General features: G+C 51.2%; 1 protein-coding gene and 1 pseudogene across 1 annotated transcript; one reads left to right on the forward strand and one right to left on the reverse strand.

Moving 5' to 3' along the window:
* Nucleotides 1–398: 398 nt before the first annotated feature.
* On the reverse strand, nt 399–27577 carry QRICH2 (glutamine rich 2). The gene is made up of 20 exons (XM_074342213.1): nt 26446–27577; nt 26203–26295; nt 24945–25004; nt 24385–24504; nt 12090–15408; nt 11571–11656; nt 10933–11030; nt 10323–10437; nt 7319–7573; nt 6452–6574; nt 6292–6366; nt 5940–6104; nt 5699–5820; nt 5020–5085; nt 4657–4758; nt 3834–4037; nt 3303–3450; nt 2852–2939; nt 1980–2108; nt 399–601 (listed from the first exon to the last, which is right to left on the reverse strand). Exons 1-20 carry the CDS (start codon nt 26965–26967, stop codon nt 399–401), a joined length of 6093 nt encoding a protein of 2030 aa, XP_074198314.1. The 5' UTR covers nt 26968–27577.
* On the forward strand, nt 15300–19886 carry LOC141573664 (cytosolic 5'-nucleotidase 3A pseudogene; annotated as a pseudogene).
* Nucleotides 27578–27629: the final 52 nt, after the last annotated feature.

Consider the following 27629-nt stretch of genomic DNA (forward strand, 5'->3'; position numbering starts at 1 on the left):
CCTTACCTTCACTCCAGGGTCCAGCCAGGAGCTCAGACATCATGCATCTCAGTCTCTCCAGTGTGCCCCAGTCAGCGGGGCCACCCTCTAGGCCAGCCTCCCCAGACGCAAGACGGGGCTGGAGCCAGAGAAGGCCACAGAACCCGGTCCAGTCGAGGTCAGACCCCTCACCGGCCTGCTGGTCCCTGGAGCCTGGGGTCTGGCCTGTGCTGCCTCCTCGTCCCTCGAAGCCCCCCGCACCCTCCGAGCACAACTTCATCTGTTTGGGGGCAGTGGTCTAATCCTCAGGCTATAAGAGGTCCGCAGGCCTGACCTGAAGCGGCCCCTCCCTCCCACTCCACCTTCCTGTGCCGGGACCAGAGAAGCCTCACCGCCCCAGCTGCTTCCTAAACATTTATTTATAGCTCCGCCAGGTGAGTAGTGGAAGACCGCGGCCCCCGGGTGGGCTCCTCGAGCCCCTCCCCGGGAGGCACGTCCAGGTGCATCTCCAGCCCTGCCGGCAGGTCTGCCTTCTCGCTGGGGCTGGGCAGGAGGGCCATGTTCGGCTGGGAGAGGCGCCCCTCGGAGGAGACGGGCCTGTCTTTCCGCTGCTGAGGAGGAGCTGCGAGACAGGAGGGGCTGAGATGGCGCTGCTCCCCCTTCCCCGCGCCCACCCCAGCTTGTCCAAAGCCCAGGGAAGTTGTGAGCAGCCAGGCTGAGCCGGGGCTTCATGCTGGAGTGGGGCAAGCCCTCCTACAAGCCCCCTAAGCAAAGTGCTTTTGTATCTGAGTTAAAAATAAACAAGCCTACATCAGGGGCCAAGAGCCTGCCTCTTTAGTAACGTTCCCTCTATTAATACAGGGACTATTTAGGCAGTATTAACACAAATAGGTGCAGGCATTTTCCCTAAGACTACCCACCCTCTCTCTCCTGCTCCCAGAATATTGTAAGTGCCTTTGGAGTAGACAGTATAGGACTGGGGAGAAAAAAGCTAAGTACCCCTAAGGAAACAGTTCTGGGAGCCAGAGCCACACACCTGTGCTGTCTGTCCATTGCTGGATGCTGTCTCCCCTCTGTCACCAGCCCTGGCTCTGGGGCCAGGTGACTTGGCTTTGAATTCCTTGCTGTGTGACCTTGGGCAAGTACTTTGACCTCTCTGTGCCCCAGCTTTCTCAGCCCTCCCTTTTAATGTGTGTGCGTATTAAAATTGGTTCATATGTGTAAAGTTCCTCAGCAGGGCCTGGCTGGTGAGGGACCCTCACTAAAGGCGAGGCAGCGTGACGGCCAGGCGCCTGCTGAGTGCTGGAACTGGAAGGGATGGTAAAGAGCGCCTGGGGCTATTAGCCTGGGCAGGAGCTGGGGGCTCCTGCACCTCCTACAAGCATCTGCAAAGCACTGTGGGTATAAAATGTTCTATGGGAAGAAAGTCAGCACCTTTCTTACACTCTCGTGGGGCCTAACTCTGAGCGGCACTAATCCACCATCCCTTTATAGACAGATGAGGAAATTGGTCTAGAGAAGGGGGAGATGTGCTCAGAGTCATCCAGAAGTGATGCAGCCTCCTGGCTGCAGGCCAGTGTCCCTCTCTGGCGTCCACCTGCGGCTGTACCCGAGGGGGGCCTTTACCCCCTGACTTTCAAGCAGGATTTAGCCCCTCTGGGGAGAGCGGGGACTCCAGGAGAGCCGGAGCACGTGAGCAAGAGGAGGACTTGGGCCTGGAGCCAGAGCTTGGGCAGCAGCCCTGCCCCTATTTCCCCTTCTGTGAAACATGGGCACTCAGAGCATCAGCCTCACAGACCGGGCACCTGTCAAGCCTTCGGTAATGGTGGGTTTTCTGTCCTCCCTTCCATCCCACCCCTCAGCTCCCAGGCCTTCCTCTCTCCAGGGAAATAAAGGTTTACACCAGCCACGGGCAGGAAAGGGGCCGGGCGGGCCAAGGAGGAAAGGCTGGGGGCAGTGGCGGAGCCACCAGAGGGACCCTCCAGCCAGAGAGGAGCTACCTGAGTTGTTGCCAGCCAGCATCTGAGCGCTCTGAGGCCGGGAGGGCAGATGACTGCTGTCACTGAGGGACCGCTGCTGGCGGACATGGGGCCGGGACTGCTTGGCCTTGTGCTTTGTAATTCCTGAGTCTGCCAGGAGACAGCGGAGGGGAGGGTTGGTTCTGGGAGCTCTGTGGGGACCCATGGGGGTGGGGAGAGGGCTGCTGGTCACGGCTGGCCTCAGCTGGCATCCTTCTCTGTCTGAGTTCCTGGATCTACCCCTTAGAAGCCCTTCCTTCACTCATATGTTTGTCCATCTATCCATCCACCCACTCACTTGGAGTCCCGCCCACACACACACGAGGCTGTGCCAGGTGCTGGGTGAGTTCTGACCCCGGGTTTACAGGTTGGGAGGGCAGGCAATAGAAAGGTGCACATATGCTTTCAGAGCCGGTGGGAAGTGATCAATGGCACAATTCAGGTACAGCTGCCCGGAGGGAACATTCACTACGTGGATGCAGGGCTCACGAGAGGGCAGTTTTAGTTTGGAAGAACGGGGAGGACTTGGCCTCGGTGATGCTGGGAACAGAGGCTTAGGCAGGAAAACCAGGGTGGCAGCCTGAGGGCGAAGGCTGGCAAGAAAAGATGGGGCCATGACATCCCAGCAAATTGGCTGCGACTGGACAGCTGTTCCCCGCCTGCACCTGCACCTGCACCTGCAAACATGGACCTGGGGGCTTCTGGAAACCAGAACATTTGGAGTCAGGGAATTAGAAGAAAAGGCAGCCAGGATCAGGTGGCCCCAAGAAGTGCCTGGGCCTCCAGGAGCTGGACAGCCCCTGTGAGACCCAAGCAAGTACGCTGAGGGGCCTCTGGGCCAGCTGGACACTCACTCTCTTTGCTGAGGATGCCTGGCAACCTTGTATCCATCCGTCCCTTGTAAATATGTCCATCCAGGCCCAAGATATCCACCTCGTCGTGCTGTGGAGGTGGGCAGGTATCCGTTACCATGTGGTACTCAGTTTCCCTCCCATCCTGCCTTGGCACTGACACCAAACAGTGCTCAGAACCATTGAGGGAGCTCTAGGGGGCACCAGGGCCAAGTGATGGGTGAAGGGGGCCCGCAGTGCCAGAAGTCAGTAACGCCAGGTGGGCGGGTGGCTGGGGTGGCATTCTTCTTCCCAGGAAAGCGTAAGAACTTGAGGCTTTAACTGGGTCTGGTTAAGAAACTGACCCAGGGCCGAGGGCCGAGAAGGTGACTTCTAGTGGTTTTCCCAGAGCCACCTGAGTGTCTATGGTCATGTCAGGGCTCCCTCCCTCGCCACCCTCAGGCAGCGCCCTGACCTTCATGGCGATCTGGACCTCCTCCGGGGGGTACAGGCCCTGCAGTGGGTGCTGTAGGCGGCTGCGGCGGTAGGGGTAGGTGAGCGTGTGGCTGCCCCCGCAGTGCCGGGACACTGGCGAGTAGGTGTGATCGGCCATATCTGGCTGCCTGTGACAAAGATGGCAGAGTCACCAGGAGCAGGTGTGACCTGGGACAGCCCTGGGAAGAGGGTGGCTCTCTCTAGGGTCTCGGGGTCCATGGTTGGAGCGAGGACGGGGCAGAGGGCAGAGGGCAGCGAGCAGGGCGGCCTCCCAGCAGGGCCATCCTGAGGGCCACACGCACTCACACACTTTCTCACATGTGTTCACACACACACAGTCACACACATTCCCGCACAAAGACACATTGCAAGACATGTATTCACACGTTCACATACTCTCACACACATTCTCAAGTACATACACACTCACATACTCTCCCTCACACTCACTCACACACACACACACGCACAACCTGTGTCAGGCTCTCCCGGGCCCGGCCCGGCCACCCACCGTCTGTAGCAGGGGGATCTGAGGCACTGGGCCTGCAGCAGCTCTCGGATCATCTGGCTGCTGGCCTTGACCGAGCCCCCAAAGTGTATCTGCACCTTCTCAATGTCCGTGAGCATCTTGGAGTGCATGCTGTGCAGGCGCCCCACGCTCCGCTCCATCTGCGCCAGGTCACCCCGGGGGAAGGCGGCGCTGCCCAGCTTCAGGCTGCGGGCCCAGGGGAGGGGTGAGCCCAGGCTCAACAGAACCCGGCCCCCTCTGTCCTCGCCTTCCAGCAGGACCCTGTAGGGGCAGAACCCCAGGGACCAGGGCCAGACTTTTTGCTGAGGAAGGCTCCTGAGCTGGGAACGTTCAGGAGAGCTGGATGGAGAGAAGCCCAGCTCCTCCAGCTACCACTGGGGCGGGAGGGCTGAGATCGGCCCCGCACCCAGGCCCCGCACCCCTGGCACCCCTGGGGCTCTAAGCACAGTTTGAAAACTGTCCTTTACGCTAAACTCCATCCTTAGGAGGTGGAAGGGCTGCAGGGAGGAGGGCAGGAGTCCCAGGGAGCATGAAACACAACCCCCTATTCAACTATCGAGCTACCCCCTCTCCCTTCCTGCCATGCCTGGATATGAGCAGGGAAAGGGGGGTCTCAGAGGCAATGTCCCACCAGGACCCCCAGCAGGGACCCAAAGGCAGGTGTGACCAGGGCTGCACTCTTCTTCTCCTGGGAGCTCCTTCAGAAAGCGCCCTAGCAGCCCTCCCAGCCGGGAGGAGATGCCCCTGCTCTGGCCCTCCAGACCCCTCCCCTGTGAAGCCCTGCACAGGATGCCCCTGCCCATACCTGCGGCTCTGCTGCCGGACCTGCTCCAATTCAAAGACCGTGTAGGGGCGGACGGAGCGGTGCCCCGGCAGGCCTGGGCCCACGGGAGTCACGGGGATGGCTCTGGGCATGGCCAGGGAGAAGGGAGGGTTGGAATGTGAGAGACCCCGTTGTCCAAGCCCACCACCCACTCCCCACACTCCACCTGCCCACGGAGCCTTTCCACCTGGGACCGAAGGACGAGGGGCAGGAGCAGGCCCGGCAGACGGAGTGGAGTGGACTCGTGAAAGAGGAGAGGACAGGAGTTGGAGGCAGGCAGGGACTAGAGGAGGTGCAGCCCTGCTGTGCCCTCTCCCATTACCGCCACCAGCTGGGGTCACTCACTGTCCAGTCACAGGTGTCTCCAGGGGACGGTCACATGAGAGGCAGTGGAAATGCGCCAAGAGCTGCCTGTGAGGGAGGGGATACACTCAGAGGGTGAGTGCCCTGCCCAGAGGATCAGGAATGGGAGAGATGGAGAACCCAGGGGGCTTGGTGTTCTGCAGGCCAGGCAGGCTGGGCACTCAGTGCCCAAGGTGACAGGCTCCAGGCCACCAGAGGCAGATCTGGGCCCTGTTCCCCAGAAACTCACCAGCTCCTAGACACACAGCTTCTGGGCACACATCCAGCACCGACCTGTCCAACCCCAAAGCTAGCAGGGTTCCCAAGAGCCCCCAGAGATGTGCTGCATAAGCCTTAGGGGCCCTCTGGCGGCCACAAATGGAAATCCTGGGACTCAAGCTGCCAGGCCCCGGGGAGTGCCCTCAGCTCTGGGAACTGTGATCCCCCCCCCCCCCCCAGCTGTGCCCAGAGAACCTTCCGCCTCCCTCCCTTCCCTCTCTCCACTGTAGTTTGATCTGGCCTGAGCTTGAAGACTTTTCAGGCTCTAAAACTCCTCCTGTGGGACAGTCTGAGGCAGGATCAGCCATTCTTTGGGAGCAAACCACGTCCTGGCCGGAGCTGCTCTTCTGGGGACCCTCCCGCCCACCGCCCATTGCCTGCCCTCACCCCGTCTGGGCCTCACCTCCTCATGGCAGCTGCCTCGTCTGCCTGGTAGAGTGGAGAGCGCTCTTTGAGCTGCTGTCGCAATGACTTCCACCGATCCTCCAGTGCCTGCTTCACTGGGTCCAGCTCCAGGCGGTCCAGCTGCAGGAGGGGACCAGGGACCGGGGAAGCTCTGAGAAAGCAGGTGGGGGTCTGCAGGACCTGGAGGAGGTGGTGTTGTCCCAACCCAGGGGGCCCTGGAGGCTCCTCCTGGTCCTCACCTTGCTGTCCATCTCCCCCAGGAGCTTGTCCAGCATCTTCTGCCAGTCCTGCTCCTGCCCGCTCATCTTGGCCACCAGCCCCTGCATCATGTGGTTCAGCTGCTCCGTGGTGGCATCAAACTGGACACGGCTCACTTTGGCTGCCAGGGCACTCTTGTCGGCTTTCTGCCCGGAGAGAGGACGAGGCGCCCCCACGGGATGGGAGAGAGTCACGGAGGGACCCCACTCCCCACAGTGGCAACCCCGACACTGGGCACACATCCTCCTTGGGCTCCCCTCCTCTCCTGGCCTCTTGAAGAATGAGCAGTGAGACCTCCCTGGGACACAGGTGGCTTCTCAGGCCTGGCCTTACCATGTCAATCTCCATCTCCAGGTGTTCCCGGTTGGCCTTCTCCCTCTCCAGCTTCTCCAGACCCTGGTACAACACCTGGGGGGCCGAGGGAGCAGAGGATGAGGAGCAAGGACCTGGGGGCGTGCCTCAGCCTTGCCCCTGCTGCCCTGCCAGGCCTCACGTCAATGTCCTTCTGCTTCTGCTGATGGTCCTTGATGAGGCTGCTGGTGGTGACAGTGAGTTTCTCACAGTCGCCCTGCACCTGCAGGATGGCGCTCTGGATGTGGCCCAGCAGCTCTTCATCCTGTGGCAGGAAGGACAAAGGCAGGCTCCCTAGGGCACTCTCAGGGGTGTTGTTGCCCCTGGAAAGTCAGCCCTTAAAGCATCACCCGGCAGACAGGCCAACTTTGGACCACATCCTGGCTCTCCTCAGGGGCCTCCACAATTTCCCAGTGACAGTGGAGAGGCTCTCTGCCCTTCCCCCAGTCCACCCAACCGGACACCTCCCCATGGACCAGACTTGAGGGACCTGGTACACCAGTAGGGGTGATGCGTAGAGGTGGTCCTGAGGCCCAGGAGTGGTGAGCTGCCCCAGGGCCCCTAGGAGTTGGGGTGTGGGCTACAGTCTCCCCACCTGCCCTGAGCTGAATCTGAATTCTGGAATCCCAGAGGCAGGACTCAGGCCTACCCTTTAGAGGGGAATCAGGATGAGGTCCACGAGACCAGTGGGAAGCTGGGGGCAATGAATTCTAAAGCTCGGCCAGCATCCCTGAAGCACGTGAACGGCACTGCCAGCCCTCAGGCAGCCGTGCTGTCCCTGCCCATGGAGCCAGCTCTTCCGCTTGGTCCCCTGTCCCCAGAGCCAGCTCTGTGGCTGCCCTCGCTGTGACCCTAGGGAGAAACCAGGCACTTTTGTGTGGTCACGAAAGGGCTCCACCGTGGAAAAGTGGCCCTGAGGCCCAAACACCCCACCCCTGGGGACTCCACCAGCAGCTCCCCGATCCACGGGCCGTGAGCGGCTGTGCAGATGGGAGGCGAGCGGCATCACCTGGCTCTGCAGCTTGGACTTCTTGGAGGGTCGGGAGGCAACCAGGTTGTTGACCATGTCCTGGAGCTGCTCGTAGCGCTGCACCAGCGTGCTGACCTGGTGGCTCAGGTCCAGGCTGCAGGCTGGGCAGGCGGCCTCAGGGTCAATCTGGCCAGGTGCCAGGAGTGTTGGGGCCTTTTGAGGGGCCATGCTCATAGACAGCAGTGTGGAGGACGAGGTCAGCATGCTCTCGATGATCGCCCTGAGCTTGTCTAACTGTGCAGGCAAGAGGGCAGGAGTGGGGCAATGAGCAAGGCACAGCCACACTGCGTCCGCACTGTCACCGCTAGCATGTGCCTTCTGCCCCTGGCCAGCCATGATCCGGGCAGTCACCGCAGCCTCTGTGCCTCTTGGGGTATGCAGCCCATCAGGGTCCTCGATGTCCACCCATTAAATGGTAAACAGAACCCCAGGGAGTGTAGTACTAATGCTGACATCAGCGCTTGCAGGAAGGAGGCTTCTGGACCTTCCTCCAGCCGCCAGCCCATCCGTGCCACGTGAGAAACGTCCCTAGCTAAATCCTAGAGTGGTGATGTCCATTAGTCAGTCCATAAAGACCTAGAGGACCCTGATGACATGCAGGCCCTGCTCCTGGCCGTGGGGACATGAGGGGTGGGTTCACACACACTCTGTCCCCATCTAGCATGTAAATAACAATAAGAGAAAGTGATTTTCTCACATTATGTACAAAACTTTAAAAATGGATTAAAGACCTAAATGTAAGATCAGAAACCATAAAACTCAAAGAAAACATAGGCAGAACACATTTCGATATAAATCGTAGCGATAGGTTTTTTTGGATGTGTCTCCTAAGGCAAAGGAAACAAAAGCAAAAATAAACAAATGAGACCTAATTAAACTTAAAAGCTTTTGTGCAGCAAAGGAAACCATTGACAAAAAAGAAAAGACAACCTACTGAATGGGAGAAAATATTTGCCCATGATATGACTGACCGGGGTAAATACTCAAAATATATAAACAGCTCATACAATTCAATATCAAAAACACAAACAACCTGATTTAAAAATGGGCAGAAGACCTGAACAGACATTTTTCTAAAGAAGATATACAGATGGCCAACAGGCACGTGAAAAGATGCTCAATACTGCTAATTATTAGAGAAATGTAAATCAAAACCACAGTCAGATATCACCTCACACCAGTCAGAATAGCCATCATCAAAAAGTCTACAAATAACAAATGTCGACAAGTTTGTAGAGAAGAGGGAACCCTAGCACGCTATTAGTGGGAATGTAAAATGTGAATTATGGAAAACAATATGGAGGTTCCCCAAAAAACTCAAAATAGAATTATCATCCAGCAATTCTACTCCTGGGTGTAATCTGAAGAAAATGAAAACACTAATTCAAAAAGATACATACACCCCAATGTTCACAGCAGCATTATTTACAGTAGCCAAGACATGGAAGCAGTCTAAGCTTCGAACCACAGATGAATGGATAAAGAAAATTGGGTGTATATACGCAATGGAATATTACTCAGCCATAAAAAACAATGAAATTCTGCCATTTGCCACAATGTGAATGGACCAAGAGGGTATTATGCTTAGTGAAATAAGTCAGAGAAAGACAAATGCTGTATGTTGTCACGTATAGGCAGACTCTAAACAATAAAACAAATCAGCGAATATAACAAAACAGACTCACAGGTATAGGGCACAGTGGTTAACAGTGGGGAGAGGGAAAGGAGGAGGGGCATTATAGGGGTAGGGGATTATGAGGTATGCACTACTTTATATAAAATTAGTGAGCTACAGGATGTATTGTACAGCACAGGGAAATATAGCCATTATTTTATAATAACTTTAAATAGAGTATAATCTATACAAATATTGAATCACTATGTTGTACACTTTAAACTAATATAATATTGCAAATCAACTGCACTTTAATAAAAAGGAAAGCATGTCATAAATGCTACTACTACCACCACTGGGGGCATGGGTCTCATGGTCTGGGTGAGAATAAACTCCTTCCATTGGCCCTTCTGCTCTTTTCTGGATCCCATGGTCCCTGTTTATCCCCATAAATGATTAGTCCTGGGCAGACACTGGACTGGCCAAAGTGATGTGTTTCCTGGCTCAGAGAGGGGGGCTGAGCCAACTTCAGGCCCCCTTTCTTGGAAGTGTGTGACACTGCAGGGACTGGGACAGCCACTTAGGACCGTGTGTGAGAGATAAGAAAGCTGACTGAGCGGGGAGGGCATAGCTCAGTGGTAGAGCGTGCGCCTAGTAAGCATGAGGTCCTGGGTTCAAACCCCAGTACCTGCATTCAAACAAATAAAGAAATACAACCTAATTACCCCCTTCCCTCCTACAAAAAGTATACAGTGCCATATGTCCATTACGTCTCAATAAAACTGGAAGGGAAAAATTAAAAAAAAAAAAAAGAAAGAAAGCTGATTGAGAGATTGCAAAAGGGAAGAGGAATGTGGGCGTATTTGAGAGAGCTGGATAAGGAAAGGGACACAGAGGCAAAGATAAACACAAAAGAGGACTCAGACAGACAGACAGCTAGCGGCCCGGGCCAGACTGCCCCCTTGGCCTGGAAATTCCACTTTCCCCAATTTCCTGTACTTGTATGTACTTTCAGCCAAGCTCCCTTTTGCCTGAGCTCAGCAAGACTCTTGCCACAGAACAGCCTACACTCTTCTGAAGAGTGGGCCCCTCTGGGTCCAGTAGCTTTTCCTCTCTGACCCTTCTGCGAACCCTCAGAGGGCTGTTCCTCGTCCAGACACTCCTCACCGGGAACATTCTGGGGTGACCAAGGATAGCACCACTCAAGACTTAAAGGCAGACACTATCAAGGCAGTGAAAAGACAACCCAGAGAATGGGAGAAAATATTTGCAAATTATGTATCAAGTAAGAGTCAAGTATGCCCACCATCCACAGCCAGTTCTGAGGAAGGCCCCAGCCCCTATGGCTGAAGAGTGTGGAATCCTCACCTGATCCTGCAGGTAAAGGGAGGCTTCGGAGACTGAATGTTCCATGCTGACCTTGCCCCGCTCTTGGCTCTCCCTCAGCTCTGCCAGCTCCTTCTCAATGTCAGCCACAGTGACCCTGCATGCAAGAGAGCTGGTCGGGCCCCACCACCAGCCCAGGGGCCTGGGCCCCACAGGGCAGCGCCCTGGCCGTCAGGGATGGAGGATGGAGGCTGGGGCTCTTGCACGCCCCCCTCCAGCAGGCTCTGTCTAAGGAGTCCAAGGCCCTGCCTGTCCTGGAGGTGGGTGCCCAGTGTGCTGGCCTGAGAGGGTGAGACCTAGGCTCTTCGGGGTTTTAGCAAATGCTCTGAAGCCTCCAACTAGGGACAGAGTCTAAGGAGCTTTTTTTTTTTTTTTTTTTTGGCTCTTCCAAGCCCGGGTGCTGAGCTGTTTTCAGAACCTGGGAAACTTCCACCGGCAACTTGAGCTAGCTATGGACAACATGGGGGGCAGACACGATCCGGGTCAAAGACAGGGGTCAGTTCCGGGATGAGTGAACCAAAAGCTGCTGTCACCCACTTGGCTGAGAACATGGGATGCCGGGACACAGCTGCACTTGGCAGGGGGGTTTTACCTGAGGATCCCCAGCTGCAGGCTCAGCTGGCCAGCTTTCACCTCCTTCCCTATTTCTTGCTTCCCATCACCTTCCAGGATTCTGTTCATCCGGTCCAACTACAAACCCAATGGAAAAGGAGGGTCAAGCAGGCTTGAAATCTCTGCTTTCTTAAGGTACCTCTGCAGCTCAAGCAAGCCCCTTGCCCCACCGGCTAATCCTAATCCAATCCTCTGACAAAACCCAAGGCCCCTTCCTGACATCCATCCATCCATCCATCCCACAGAGATAGATAACTGGCATTATGAGAATGACTGGAGATCTAGCAGGGCCTCGCTGTGACTGCTGGTCCCAGACTGTCCCACAAACTTGGCTCCAAGGCCACTCCAGTGACAGTGGGTTTTAGTGGAAATGGCCACATGTAATGAAAGGAGCTTGGGCCTCCTTGTTGGCTCAACTGAATTTGAACAGCTTTGAATATTAGGTTTTGGATCCAGGAAATGAACACGATGACACCTAAGGTGCATTCCCCATCTGAGGGGATTTTAAAGATCCAGTGAGATAACAGTGTAAGTGAAAGGGCTGTGTAATCCATCAAAATACAAATGGAAAGTGGGATTGTTGGCACTCAAAGGCCAAATAGGCAGACCCTCCCTTACTTTTGCTTTTTCCTGCTGAATTTCTTTGGTCAAGGTCTTTAAAGTCTTCAGCTGTTCCAGCAGGTCAGCGGGTATGGTCTTCTTGACTATGGAGAACAGTGGCCTTAGCATCAGAAGGGTGAGATTTCCAGTGGTCTCCCAATCCCCAGGGCAAGGGGACAACTTACCCTCAATTTTCACCCAACTCTTATTATTCTCTGGAGCTAGAGTTGTGAATGTGCAAAGGTTAAGTTGAATTTTTCAACATTCTCTCTCCCTGCCCAACCCAATATGACTGTTTTCCCTGCCCCAACATTTTCCCAGCTGCTCTCCAGAGTGACAAAGACCCCTTCACGCCTACTGGTTTAATTGTTTCTTTTGGACCCTGAAGTCTTGGGGAGAACCCAGAATGGCTAATAATGAAAGTGCTGTTTTCAGGGACTCAGGCAGAGGCCCAGATGCCAGGAGCTAAGGCCAGGGGGCGAGGACGAAATCAACTAAGGAGGACAATGGCCGCTCCTCCGGGCACGTGGCACCCACCCATCAGGGACAGCAGGTACTGGATCTTCTCCAAGTCGGTTTGGCCGGCTTGTTCCTCATCCAGATCCTTCATGTTCTCCTTTAGCTCCATATAGAGGCCTATAAGCTCTCCCATCAGACGAAACGTTTCCACCGCCATGGGGAAGCTCGGAGCCAGTTTATCCAGTGAATCGTGTCTCTCACTCTGAATATCACTCCTATCTGATGAGCCTTGGTGGAAATAGTCAAGGGACTGTGTGCTCCTGAGATAGGGGGCCTGCTGGGTTGGGGAAGTCTGAACAGAAACTGGAGGTCTGCTTGAGTCATATGTTTGATCTGGATTCAAATCTACCTGGACATGCTGATCTATACCCTGGTACCCTGGGCCACGCTGATGTGGTGCAGATGTTTCTAAACGCCCCTGATCCTGCTGTGCAGATCCCACACCTGTGCTTGACGGTGCTGGGCCAGGCTGGTCTGGGTCAGGATGCATCAAACCTTGTCGGTAAGTCTCTGTTGGTACCAAACCCTCTTGGTCTCTAGCTGGTGATGCCAAGCCTTGACTCTTTGACAGGAGTGGTGACACCTGGCTATACTGATCTCTGCCAGGAGGTAGCATACCATGCTGGTATGGGTATGGTGATATAAAACTTCGACGATCTGCATGAGATGTTGAAAAACCATGAAGCTCTGTGCCTAGTGGTGTCAAGCCTTGATCTATACCAGGTTGCCTCAACCAATGCTGTTCTATTACAGGTTGAACCCAAGCACGCTGATCGATACCAGGCTGCATGAAACCACGTGGATAGGCACCGGGTTGGACCAAACCACGTGGATAGGCACCAGGCTGCACTAAACTAGACATATATGCACTAGGCTGTGCCAGACCTGGTGGAAGCAAGCTAGGCATAGATACACCAGGTTGAAAAAAGCTCTGTGGACCTGTACCAGGCTGTAACAAATCATGCTGATCCACTCCAGATTGCACGTGACCTGCATCAGGTTGCACCAGACCAGGCTGACCTGCACCAGCTTGCACCAAACCAGGCTGACCTGCACCAGGCTGCACCAAACCAGGCTGACCTGCGCCAGGTTGCACCAAACCAGGCTGACCTGCACCAGGCTGCACCAAACCAGGCTGATCTACACCAGGCTGCACCAAACCATGCTGATACATTCCAGGCTGCACCAAACCAGGCTGACCCGCACCAGGCAGCACCAAACCAGGCTGACCTGCACCAGACTGCACCAAACCATGCTGATACGTTCCAGGCTGACCTGCACCAGGCTGCACCAAACCAGGCTGACCCGCACCAGGCTGCACCAAACCAGGCTGACCCACACCAGGCTGCACCAAACCAGGCTGACCCGCACCAGGCTGCACCAAACCAGGCTGACCCACACCAGGCTGCACCAAACCAGGCTGACCTGCACCAGGCTGCACCAAACCAGGCTGACCTGCACCAGGCAGCACCAAACCAGGCTGACCCACACCAGACTGCACCAAACCATGCTGATACGTTCCAGGCTGACCTGCACCAGGCAGCACCAAACCAGGCTGACCCGCACCAGGCTGCACCAAACCAGGCTGACCCGCACCAGGCTGCACCAAACCAGGCTGACCCGCACCAGGCTGACCTGCACCAGGCAGCACCAAACCAGGCTGACCTGCACCAGGCTGCACCAAACCAGGCTGACCCGCACCAGACTGCACCAAACCATGCTGATACGTTCCAGGCTGACCTGCACCAGGCAGCACCAAACCAGGCTGACCTGCACCAGGCTGCACCAAACCAGGCTGACCTACACCAGCTTGCACCAAACCAGGCTGACCTGCACCAGGCTGCAACAAACCAGGCTGACCTGTACCAGGCTGCACAAAATCAGGCTGACCTGCACCAGGCTGCACCAAACCAGGCTGACCTACACCAGCTTGCACCAAACCAGGCTGACCTGCACCAGGCTGCACCAAACCAGGCTTCACCAAACCAGGCTGATCTACACCTGGTTGCACCAAACCAGGCTGACCTACACCAGGCTGCACCAAACCAGGCCGATCTGCACCAGGCTGCACCAAACCAGGCTGATCTGCACCAGGCTGCACAAAATCAGGCTGACCTACACCGGCTTGCACCAAAGCAGGCTGACCTGCACCAACTTGCACCAAAGCAGGCTGACCCGCACCAGGTTGCACCAAACCAGGCTGACCTGCACCAGGATGCAACAAACCAGGCTGACCTGTACCAGGCTGCACAAAATCAGGCTGACCTGCACCAGGCTGCACCAAACCAGGCTGACCTGCACCAGGCTGTATGAAGCCAGATGTTTCCAAATTGGGCTGTACAAAACCTTGCTGATCTGCAGCAACTTTTATCAAACCAGGTGACACCAATCCTTGCTGATCCATGCGCTGTAATACAAATCCATGCTGATCGATGCCAAGAGGCACATATCCATGCTCATCCATGCCAAGTGGTACCATACCAGTCTCATCCATGCCAGGCTGTTTCAGACCACGTTGTTCTGTGCCAGGAAGTATCACACCAGGCTTATATGTGCGAAGTGGGACTGTACCAGGCTGATCTGTACTAGGTAGTTCTAATCCTTGCTGATCTCTGCCAGGGACCAATGGTGGTACTATATCACTCTGAACTGTGCCAGGTAGTACCAATTCCTGCTCATCCATTCTGGGTGGCACCACTCCAAGCTGACCCACATTGAAGGGTACCACCCCATGTGGATAAATGCTAGGATGTCGAGATGCAAGCTGATCCACGCCAAGTGGTCCGAATCCATACTGCTCTGGGCTGGCATAGACCTGACCCTGGCTAACGTACGCTCGCCCGTGCTGATCCAGGTACAAGTGATGATGCCGATCTCTGGCCAAGGAGGCTGAGGATACGTCCTGATGAAATGGGCCAAGGTGTGCCTCTCGTTCCTCTCTTCGCAGATGTGCTAAGCCATCCTGCTCCCTAGTCCCGCGATGATCTGACTCTGCTCTGAATTGGGACACAGAGGGGTGATGGGGTTTGGCCAGGCCAGCTTCATCACGGGCCCTTGAGTGCTGATCTCTACTAAGAGACCCAGTAGCAGAGGGACCTCTGCTTCGTTCCCTGCCAGTAACCCTATCAGAGGGGTATTCTATGATGCTGGTTCCTGATAAGGTCTTATCTGTGCTGAAACCACTGGCAGACTCCATAGTCTGGTCAATACTGGGATGCTTGGTGAAGGCTCCACTTGGAATTGTATCATTTGATGTTATGGAAGCCTGTGCTTTGTGCTTAGGAAGTCCATTTGATGACTCTGAGACCTGGTGGAGGAAGAGGAAAGAAATCAGTAACTATAAGTAAAAAGTACTCATCAGAAGAGTTGGAGGGAAGAGAATCTGGAGTATCTGACGAAGATGATTTAGAGCTCTTGGAAAAAAATGCCATCTTGTCCGCCAAACTAAACTGGACACACAAAGGCTGACATGGACATTCTTGAAGGATAGTTCTCCAGAGTTTTGAGAATCTGCACATTTGTAAATGGCATAATAATATGTGATTTCCCTCATAAAAGACAGGGGGAAACCTACAAAATAAAAGTGATCCACTCCAACACTCACTGAGTCTGCAAATAAAGGACATGAGGAATTTAAGTTGAAAATATAAAGTCCACCCCGTCAATGACCCATTGCTGATGGTAGATGTATACCCTGCAGGGCAAGTAAACCATATGTTGAGAAATATAAAGCACAAACCCAGAAAGTCCACAGACGGGGATTTTCTGTATGAACTCTCACAAAAGGATATATATGAAAGACAGAGTCTGCGTCATTATTTATGAAAATTGATTATCAGTAGGAGACCGACATATTTATGGTACATTCATACATTAGAAAACTAAGAATCTCTTAAAAAAAACCAAACAGATGCATTATTCCCATTTCCAGCCCAAATGGAGTAATTGGGCTGGAATTCAGCCAGTTCCAGTTGGGACTGGGATTGGATTTACCCTCCTGTCTGTAACAACAACAACAACAACAACCCAAAAGCAACAACTATGAAACAGTGGCTTTCTAGACACTGGGTACCAGCTAATGAAGGCTAGCAATCCCTGCAGGAAGGGGAGACAAAATATGGCAGCTCTACTGTTGTGTCGGCTTCCTGACCTGACAGTTCCCAGGCTGTAGTGCAGGGAGGGGACTCGAGGAGGGCCCAGCAGGCTCCCTGTGTGGGGGGACACAAAGATGAGAATCAGGGAGAAAGGAGCAGCACGCAGAGACAACTCAGCAGACCCACAGAGAGTCTCCCTTGGGTATTCAGCATAGAAATGACCAACATGTACGTGTGAGAAAACTACCCAGACTGGGGAAAGAACCATCTGCAAGGCTGGAGGGAACAGTGCCCAGACTCTCATGGGGCTGGGAACAGAGCCTGTTTCTACCAGCTCGTTTGGAGAAACTCATCACTCGGGGCAGAGGACTCAGAAAGATGCTGCCTTAGAACTAGAGGATAATCAGCCCTACACTGAACACGGCTATGGACCACTAAGAAAACTCAAAAAATATACAGTAAAAGATACAAGGGAATTAAAATGGTACACCAGCATACACGTATTTAACACAAAAGAAGATGATAATAAAGGGACAAAAAAGAGAAGGCATCTAGAAACCAAATTGTGACATGGAAGATGTAAACTCGATCAGTAATTAAACACTCCAATTGGAAGGCAGAGGTCAGCAGAATGGATTTAAAACCATGATCCAGGAGGCCTGAAGTTTCCTCTCTGGGCCTGGAGGCACATGGGGCTCCGTCCATGGACTGGGCAGCCAAGGAGGAGAGCACAGTGGGAGCGCCAGTGTCTGTGACCCCAGTGGCAGCCGTGGTGCTGACCCAGCACATATTCACCTTAAAGAGGAAGACAGGGCAGAAGACCAAATCATCGACACGGCTGTATCCAATCCCTGCATCTCTGGATGTTTCTTGCCACCTGTGTTGCTCTTCTAGGACAAATTCAAGAACAGAGGTACTCACAGTAGCTTAAGGAAGACGGGATAACCAAGAAATGATGAGTCATCATCAGAATTTCAGAAAAGTTCAGTTCATATAAAGAACCCTACAAGAGCAGCAGAAATTATGTGTGGTCTTAACCACAGGAGGAGCTGGCGAACTTCAGACAATGACAGACTTTGATATGACACTAAGTGGGTTTTCCCAGGAAGGGAAGATGCCCAGCATGTCATAACGTTATTGACACCTGGAAACTGGCTACAGATCACAATGTCGAAAAAAGTTACTGCAACTAAAGAGAAAGTATTATGCTGTAGAAATAGATTCTGTTCTTACTGTCGAAGAGAAATGTCTTCACGTAGTAGAATGGCAATCTAAGGATCACGTAGCTTGCCGTCGCACAGCTTTACTAAAAGCTTAGCTTAAAGAAATTGAGGCAGAATGTGATGTTATACTCAAGGAAAGATTTAACAATGTCTTCGATAAGCACCCAAACCACAGTCTTCCTCTGTTCATATTTCCGGCTGGTATCGGTGATGTACTAAAGGAAGTTATCTGTCAAGCTGGTGTGTATTCTCCAAATGTCAAAGTAGTGTCCAACTTCATGGATTTTGATGAAAATGGGGGTATACTCAAAGGACTTAAAGGAGACCTAATTCATGACTTTAAGAAACATGATGGTGACTTGACAGAATATTTCAATCAACTAAAAGATAAGAACATAATTCTGCTGGGAGACCCTCAAGGAGGCTAAAGAATAAGAGACAGAATAGCCAGCATTACAGGGGGAGGGTATAGTTCAAATGGCAGAGCACGGGCTTAGCATGCATGAGGTCCTGGGTTCAATTCCCAGTTCCTCCATTAAAATAAAAAAGGAAAAAAAAAAACTAATAAATAAATAGACCCAATAACCACCTCCCCTCCCTACACCAAAACTAAATAAGTAAAAGAATAGCCAACATGGAACACATCAGAGGGGATGAGATTTAGAAAGCCATGGACTTAAACAATATTGTTTTAAAAAAGATGAGTCATGGGAGATAGCTAAGTCTATCTTACACAGATTTTATAAGCAGGCATTCTTCAAGAAGATTTCTCTCCTCTGGATGTAATTGATACCAGAACTGCTCATCTGTTCATCTTGCCGAAAGACTCTAATTTATAGTATATTCTTGCTCCTGACATTTTCCCTTTACACTACTGAAGTATTTTAAGACATTTTGGATCCATGAACTAACTGAAAGCTTCTTTTTCTCTACCCCTCTCTCTCAATATACCCCTCACCATATTTTTTTAACAGGTGAAAAAAAATCTTAAGCCAGAATTTGAAAGACAACTCCTTACTTTTCCCAAGTGGTTTTTGTAGTGGTTTATGTTATCACAAAATTGTTGAGGAGTCTTCATACACTGGCAAAGTTTGTAGAAGGTTGAAAAGAAGTTTTATGAAGTGATAAAATAAAATGCATGATTTTAAGTCCTGCCCTTTTTTTGTAGTTTGGTTGAATTGTGTTGATGGTAAACATCTCCTGAAACTGTGGTACACATGGTTACTTTGTTTTGGGAAAAATCATTATTTTCCAGAAAATATTGGTACTTGGTGTTTCAAAAAAATGTTGGTATCCACATGTCACTAATCATTACAAAATGTTCTATATTAAAACACTGATAATAAACATGAAATGAAAAGCGAAAGAAAGAAAGAAAGAAAGAAAGAAAGAAAGAAAGAAAGAAAGAAAGAAAGAAAGAAAGAAAGAAAGAAACTACACATAATCCAACTGTATGCTGTCTATGAGAGACATCCTGATTTAAGGGGAAAAAACAGGTAGAAAGTAAAAGGATAGAAAAAGATAACCATGCAAACAGCAACTGAAAGAGGACTGGAGTGACTGTACTGAAATCAGACAAATTAGACTGTTAAGACAAAATTATCACTAGAGACAAAAGACGTTTTATACTGATGAAAGAATCAACTCATTAGGAAGACTTAACAATTGAAAAATATATATGAACCTAGCAACAGAGCCCTAATATACATGAAGAAAACCTGCCAGACTTAAAGGGACAAACAGCTACTCCAACAGTAATAGCTGCAGACTTCAGTACCCGCTGTCAATAAGGGGCGGGACAAACAGGCAGAAGACCAACAAGGAAGTAGACTTGAACTACACTATAAACCAACTAGGTCAGCAAAAGCAGAGGGCAAATAAAAGTGTTCCCAGACATACGAAAGCTGAAATCATTCATGCACAGCAGACCCACACTACAGGAAATGTTAAATGAAATCCTTGAGGCAGACACAAAATGATACCAATGGAAATCTGCATTTACACAAAGGAATGAAGATTACTGGAAATGGTAATGACATGGACAGATGTATAAGATGCTTGTCTTATTATTCAAATCTCTCTAAAAGGAAACTGACCAAGCAAAAATAAAAACAATGTACTGCAGGTTTATAACACATGTAAAAGTAAAAGGCATGGCAACGGTAGCATAAAGCAGGAGTTGGCAAATTATCACCCCTGAGCCAAATCCAGCCCATCACTGGTTTTTAATAAGTTTTATCTGAACGCAGATCCACTCATTCATTTATGCATTGTTCTTGGTTGACTTCACATCATAACAGCAGAGCTGAGTACTTGTGACAAAGACCGTCATCACTCATAAAACCTAAAATATTTACCTGGCTCTTTCAGAAAAGTTTGCTGCTCCCAGGAATAAAGGCACCTGGAAGTATATTATTGTAAAATTCTTATACTATTTGTGAAGTGGTTTAATATCACTGGAAGGCTAATTGTGATAATCTAAAGATATATAAATTTATAAATCCTGAAGTAACCACTAAAATAACAAAGAGTTTTAGCTAATACACCAACAAAAGAAGTTTACAAAAAAACCCTCAAATAATTCAAAAGAGGCAGAAAAAGAGGGAAAAAGGAACAAGGAGAAGATGGGATAAAGAGAACACTAATCTCAAGATGGCAGACTCAACCCTAACTATATCAATGATCGTATTAAATGTAAATAATCTAGACAGCCTGATTAAAAGGCAGAGATTGTCAGATTTGTTAAATAAGTAAGACCCAACTGTATGCTGCTTATAATAAACACACATTATTTAGAGACACATAAATTGGTAAAAACTAAAGAGAATGGAAAAAGATATACTGTGGTCAAACCTATGAAAGAAAAAAAAAAGCTGGAATCACTATACTAATATCGGACAAAGTAGACTTCAGAACTAAGATTACTACTAGGGATTTAAAAAGCTTATTTCCTAATATAAAGAAATCAATTCATCAAGAGGACATAACAACCCTAAATGTTTATGCACCTAATAACAGCGCTTTCAAAATACGTAAAGCAAAACCTGATAGAACTGCAAGGAGACATGAATAAAACCACAATTATAGTCAGACATTTCAATACCCTTCTCTCAATAATAGATAGAAGCAAGCAGGAAGTCAGCAAGAATGTTGTATCAATTTTCTGGAGCTGCCATAACAAAGTACCACAAACTGGGTTACTTAAATGACAGAAGTGTATTCTCTCACAGTTCTGGAGGCTAAAAGTCTGAAATCAAGGTGTCAGTAGGGTTGGTTCCTCCTGAGGCTGTGAAGGAGAATCTGTCCCATGCTCTCTCCTAGCTTCTGGTAGCCTCAGGCCTGTAGATGGCATTCTTCCTATGCTTTCATATTGTTTTCTCCCTGTCTGTCTGTCTCTCTGTCCAAATTTCCCCTTCTTATAAGGACACAGTCATACTGGATTAGAGTCTACCATAATGACCTCATCTTAATCATCTGCAGACTCTATTTCCAAATAAGGTCATGTTCACAGGTACTGGGGGTTAGAACTTCAACATCTTTTGGGTTGGGGTTGGGGAGACACAGCTTAACCCTAAGAAGACACATCATTTTCAATTGCACACAAAATGTTTACCACAATAGACCATATGTTGGGACATAAAATATGCATCTATAAATTCAAAAGGATTCAAGTTGTACAAATTATGTTCTCTAACTGTAGTGGAATTAAATTAAAAATCAGTGACACAAAGATCCCTGGAAACCCCCCAAATATTTAGAAACAAAATAACAGACTTCTAAGTAAATCATGGATTAAAAAAGAAATCAAAAGCGACATAGAAAGTATCTTGAAATATATACCATAATTTGTGGGATGCTGTTGGAGCAATACTTAGGGATGTATTTACAGCACTGAATGCCAATCCTGGGAGAAAGGAAGGTCATATCAATGGCCTCAGCTTGCCCCTTAAGCAACTAGCAAAAGGAGAGCAAATTAAATCCTAAGCAAGCAGAAGGAAGGAAACAGTAAAGATGAAAGTGGAAAGCAGTGGACAGAAATCAGAGAAAATCAAGGAAACCAAAAGCTAGGCATTTAAGTAGGTCAATATAATTGATAAACCTCTAGACAAACTGATCAGGAATAAAAGAGAAAAGACACAAATTACCAACATGAGGAATGTCACCCGGGAAATGTGAATTAAAACAGGATCCCACTACATGCTTATTAGAATGGCCAAAATCTGGAACACCGACAACACCAAATGCTGGCAAGGATGTGGAGCAACAGGAACTCTCATTCATTCCCATGGGATGGGAATGCAAAATGATACAGCCACTTCAAAAGACAGTTTAGGTTTCTTACAAAAAGTAAACATACCCTTACCACAATCCAGCAATCATGGTCCTTGGTATTTACCCAAAGGAATTGCAAATTTATGCCCCAAAACCTGCACGTGAATGTTTACAGAAGCTTTATTCATAACTGCCAAAACTTGAAAGCAACCAAGGTGTCCTTCAGTGGGTGAATGGATAAACAATTTGTGGTGCATCCAGGCAATGGACAATTACTTGGCGCTGAAGAGAAATGAGCTATCAAGTCATGAAAGGACACAGAGGAATCTTAAATGCATGTTACTAAGTGAGAAGTCAATCTGGAAAAGGTTACGTGCTGTTTGGTTCCAAGAATATGACATTCTGGAAAAGGCAAAACTATGGAGACACTGAAAAGATCAGGGGTTGCCAGGGGTTGGAGGGACGGAGGGATGAAGAGGCAGAGCCCAGAGGATTTTTTAGGGCTGTGAAGCTACTGTGTGTGATACCATAGTGACGGACACACGTGATTATACATTTGTCCAGACCCATAGATTGCGCAGCGCCAGAGTGGACCTTAATGTGAACTATGGGCTTCGGGGGGTATGATGTGTCCCTGCTGGTTCATCAGCTCTAACAAATGTCCTGCTCTTGTAGGGGACATTGATAGTGGGGGAGGCTGTGCATGTTGGGGGGCAGGGGGTGTATGAGAAATCTCTGTACCTTCTGCTCAGTTTTGCTGTGAATCCAAAACTGTTCTAAAAAAACAAAGTCTATTTAAAAAATATGAACATAAAAAGTCAATTTTTAAATATGGGGGGAAAAGACTCAGGCTTCTCCATAAATCAGCTAGCCATGGCCCCAGTGCCCTCTCGTTTGGGTATATTCAATGCTAACTGGAGGCTGTGTCGGCACCCCCGTGACAATCATTTTTAGTCAGGATCCAAGTTCCAGTGATCATAATCTTAAATGTCATCTGCAATTTGGTCCAAATCCCCTGGCCAGCATCAATTGTTAGGGGATTCCCTGGCCAAGGTGAGGCTGGCAACCACCCCACTGGTGGTGCATTCTCACTGGCCACTGGGATTAGAACGTGGTTATCTTTGGGGACCATTATTCACTTTAGCACAGTGCCTAAAACCAAAGCTATGGTTTCACAGAACAAACACTTTGAAATCCTAGAAAAATGGTTGGGTCTTCCTGGTTAAGGAAGTCATTCATTCTTTCTGACCATTAGAAGTACCAGGAGGAGGATGAGGAGAAGGAAGAGGCGGGGGGAGGAAGAGGAGGAGAAGTGGGAGCAGCAGCAGCGGCATCCCTGGGTGTGTGAACAAAGGTGTGAGGAACTGCCCCGTCGGCCGCCAGAACGTGTGCTTGGAAGCAAGCAGTCCATACCCTCTCACACGCTCAAGTCCTGGGACAGGCATCTTGCACACGAGTTCTGAGCTCCTGTAACTGTAGCTGCTCCAGGGACAGATGCAGCCTCCATCCTCACGTCTGGTTCTCCCAGTATGGAATTTTACTCCTCTGTGCTCACCACTCCCCCAGTCCCCTGTACTCACTGTCCCCCCTTCCAGCCTGGCTCTCACTTATGATGCAGGCGGACGGTGCGCCTCACAGTTGCCTTAGTTACCACCACCAACACACACGCACAAATGAGGCTCAAGTGTGTTGTATTTTTGCAACTTGAGATAGTGCGACCCTCCGCTGCTTTCATTATGGTCCGTGTAAGGGCTGAAATTTTCATTACCTGCTGTCCTGCTTCTCAAAAATTGTTTAATTACTTATATATATTCTCATCTGCTTCAGGGGATGTTCATGATTATGAGAAACTGTCGGAACCCTGACACTTCCCTGTCTCTGGAGAAGTGAAAATGTCTAGAGGTGCTGATGTCTACGTTATGCATAGGTCTTAAGGGTGTCAGTACCCAGATAATAACGGCATGCCCCCAGATGGCCACTTGGTGGCGCCAAAGGGCTCGCTCTCTTCTGCCTGCGCGTCTGTACATGCATGTGAACCTTTTTTGAGTGACCCAGATACGCAAAGCCACTGGAAGAGGAATGTCAACACCAAAAGGGCAGCTGATCCTTGCCCTGAATAAAAATACCTGTTTTATTCAGATGAATGACGCTTGGGGATTGGAAGACTATTTAGTTAACCTGTGTACAGAATAGCGTGCACCTGGTGTGTACAAGTCAGTGTCAGCAAAAAGCTCCCTGAAGAGGTTTTATTTCCAGGGTTGGTCACCTCTGACCACTAAGAATGAAGGGACTTGTGCATTTCAGGACAGACTGTTGAGGAACTTTGAAAAGCTATGAAAGCCAATCAAAACTACACTCAGATACTGTTTTCAATCTAACCTACTGGCCAAACTGAAAACAAGTGAGTGCCAACAGACAGTGCCGGTGGGGATATTGAGAAGCAAGCTCTCTCCTACGTTGCTGGTGGGGGGGTCCAAATTGGAAACACACTCATGGAAGGCAATTTGGCAAATGCTAGCCAAAGCACAGGTGTGCATTCTGTTTCTAGGAATTTATCTTACAAAGCATAGTTTGTTACAAGATTGGAGAAAAATATTAAAAGTATCCCTAATAGAAAACTTGTGAAATAGATGACAAATAGCCACATAAAGGAATACTATGCAGCCATAAAAGGGAGAGGTTCGGGGGCCCCCCCCAAGACCACTACTGCCAGCCCCTGCCCACTTTGTTCACCATTTGTGAGCCCTTCCAGCCGTCAGTAATCGCCTGCTCCAGCTCTTCCCAGGTGACCATGGTGGCATCTTCTGAAGCAGGCATCATACTCAGCTTCCGAGTGATTAATTCCTGATGGTGATAGACCACACACATGCACATGCACACACACACACACACACACACCAAACACACAACACACACACATAAGCACACACCTAGTTTAATCCTAGGAAGATTTAGGAACAGTTTAGGATTGGGTGGGTCCTTCCACAGCCTCAAGAAGTCACTGTCCTTCAAGTAACCAGTGAGTCTTGGGTGACTGGTTTCCTGTCCCATGTGAGCCCCGGATGGACCACTGGGTAGGGATGGAAAGAATTTTCCCTCATTCCAGGGGCAGCACCCCAAGAGGCAGAGGGCATATAACACCCTGCCCTGGAGGGAGGCAGACACCTGGGGTGGGAGTCTGGATGAGCCCTGAGAGAGATGGTCAGGCTATGGGGAACCATTCTCCCCCACCCCTAGACCCCCGCCTCCGGAGGGCCCTTTCCCACAGAACCAGCTGAAATTACCAGGAGTTCGTCCTGGTCTCTAGTTATCTTCTCCAGTTCGTCAATCCGTTGGAGCATTTTCTGGAAAAAAGAGTTCAGAGATTGAGAATCAAAGCAGCCCCTCCTGTGGCCCCTACACATACACGAACACACACAAGGGAGAAGAGGAAAGGGGGTACGTGGATCTTAGAGGAGCAGAGGGCAAAGAGAAGGCTCGTGAGCCCAACTCCCCGTTCTCTTTCTGGCCAACAAGAGGAAGAGAAGTGGAGGGTGCTGAGGTGGTACCGGGGAACAGAATGCCGAGAGCAGTGATGATGCAGGGATGGGAGCGGGAGCATTTCTTTGGTCCTGGGATGCATTTCTTACAGCCCACTAGGGAGACATCCCAGCACTGCTGAATGAGGCTGACCTTGACTCTCAAGAACAAAAATGACTGGGTACTTCAAGGCGTCTGAATGCCTGTGTTGTTTAAAGAGAGAAGTACCTCAAAAAACCCAAAGCGAATTGCGGAAACTTAAGTGGCTCCTTACATAACTTCTGCAAACCTCCAGAATCTATGAACCTAAAGGTAAAACAAGCTTTTAGTCTACAACCCCTAACTTAAAAACACTACACTCTAGAAAAGCGTCCCAGAGCAAAAATGAGACCTGCTAGGGTCTAAAAACCTGAGTTGAGGTGGGCACCTGGGATCTGTGAGGGTCCCCTCCAGGGCCTTGGCCGCCGCCTCCTCTGAGCTTTTCTTCTCCCTCAAGTCTCTCTTCTCAGCCTCTCCCTAATTGCTCCTCCTTTTTTTCCAGCTCTAATCCCCTACTTGGGCCTCTTATGGGCCTGAAACAGGAGCATTGCCTGGTAGCTCCTGGAATTGACACGCTTCAGGTCTCTCCTGTGCGTTGGAAAATGCTTACGCTGAGGGATTTGTGCTTCTCCCTCCGAGGAAACAAAGATCCAAGTGAGAGGGGTGCTGCCTGCCCGGGCTGTGGATGAGGGAATGGGTGTGGTGACTCAGAACCCTCTCCATCCCAGCCCCCTCCTCCTGGACTGAGCTCTGTCTCTCAACACCCACCACCTTATTTCTTTATTCTAGTTTGAAGGGAATTCGCTCAAAGACTATTCTGAGTTGTCAGCCCCTCTCTGGGTCGGTTCAGGATGCTTGGGTGTCGGACAAGTGACAGGTGAGCCTCTGTGTAAATGGGGATAGGGGGCGGAGACAGAGGAAGGAGGCTGTGGAGGGGAGGGAGGGCTACCCACCTCCCCAAGGTGGGATCCCCACCACCCTCACCTCAGGTTGCAACTCGGGGAACTCCTTCGCCTTTTTTTGGGCTTCCTTCAGGATTTTCATGTCTTCCATGACTTCTTGGAGCAGCTCCATGCCCTGCAAGGTAGAGCATGGGCCCCGTGGGCCCCGCGGTCAATGCCTCCCTGCTCCCGCCTCCTCCCTGGTGCACCTTTGGGGCTCAGCTCCAGGGGCAGGAGAGAGCAGCCTGGAGGGGGCAGACAGCCCACCCAGGCCCCGCGTGCCCACCTGGGGGACTGGCTGGCTGTCCTTCCTGGTTTTCGTGGCCTCTTTTTTTGCCTTTCCCTGCATCAGCAAGGCCATCTCCTTCGCCTCCAGCCAGTCCCGGGCGTTCTCATCCAGCGTGCCTGCCTGACCGGTGAGGTGCTGCACATGGGCCACAATGGCCTGCACCTGGCTCCCCATGGTCTTGAGCTGCCGGCTGAGATCATGGACCTGCCCACCCAGGTCCTTCACCTGGCTCTCCAGCGCCTGCGGCTGCGCCCTGCCCACACTGCTCCTGCGTCTCTCTTTGGGCACAGCTAGCTTGGAAGTGCTGCTTGGGGGCCCAGCGGACTCCAAGGAGCTGCTCTGCTCCGGCAACAGGGACTGGAAGTCGATCCGCACTTTCTCCAGGTTGAGGTTCTTCAGCATGGCCACGATGAGCGTGTGCAGGGCCGTGAAGTTGACGGCGCCCACCTCCGGGGTGCCGATGGCAAGGTCGGCCAGCTCCCGGAGGGAGACCGAGGGGGCTGCCGTCGCAGGCAGCATCGTGCCCTCTTTGGGGCCGTCCTGGGCCCCTCACTGCTCGCCACGCCTCTGGGGCTTTTCTGGGCCCCTGTAAGGTCCTGGGGCGCCCCCTGCCCCTGGGTCCAGCCACGCCGAGCACCAGTCACGGCCTGGAGCCCGCCTGAAGGATGGAGAGGAAGCGCCCGGCCACCGGGCTTCCCACTCTTCGACCCTGGGAAACGGCACCCGTCTCCCGGGAGGCGTCCGGGCACCGCCCGAGCCTCTGCCGTCTGACCTCCGATCTCCAGTCTTCGGTCTCGAGCCTTGGACTGCCCTCGCCTGGCGCCGGGTCTCGGCCGGCCGACGTTTAGAACGGGGTGCGCAGCGCCGTTCGCTGCCCGGTTGTGGTGGGGCCCCCTGCGCGCCCCGTGGATTCCGCGGAAGAACGCGCCCGCGGAGAGCCGGCCCCCGCGCGGAGGCGGGAAGTCAGGGCCTTGCAGGGACTCCCCGTACTTGAAGCCATCCCAAACACGAGAACGTGACCTAAATGCCGGGGAAGCCTTGGCCGTACCCCAAGGCGCCACCCCTTTTTGTTCTTAGTAGATGCTCCCCCAGACCGACTGCAATGTGGGGGGCGGGGGCAAGGCATTCGTACCAGGAACACATCACTTCGGGGTGGGGGGTGGGGTGGAGCCCTCCCCACT

This window comes from Camelus bactrianus, chromosome 16 (genome assembly GCF_048773025.1).
Source record: "Camelus bactrianus isolate YW-2024 breed Bactrian camel chromosome 16, ASM4877302v1, whole genome shotgun sequence".
Taxonomy (NCBI): Eukaryota; Metazoa; Chordata; class Mammalia; order Artiodactyla; family Camelidae; genus Camelus; species Camelus bactrianus.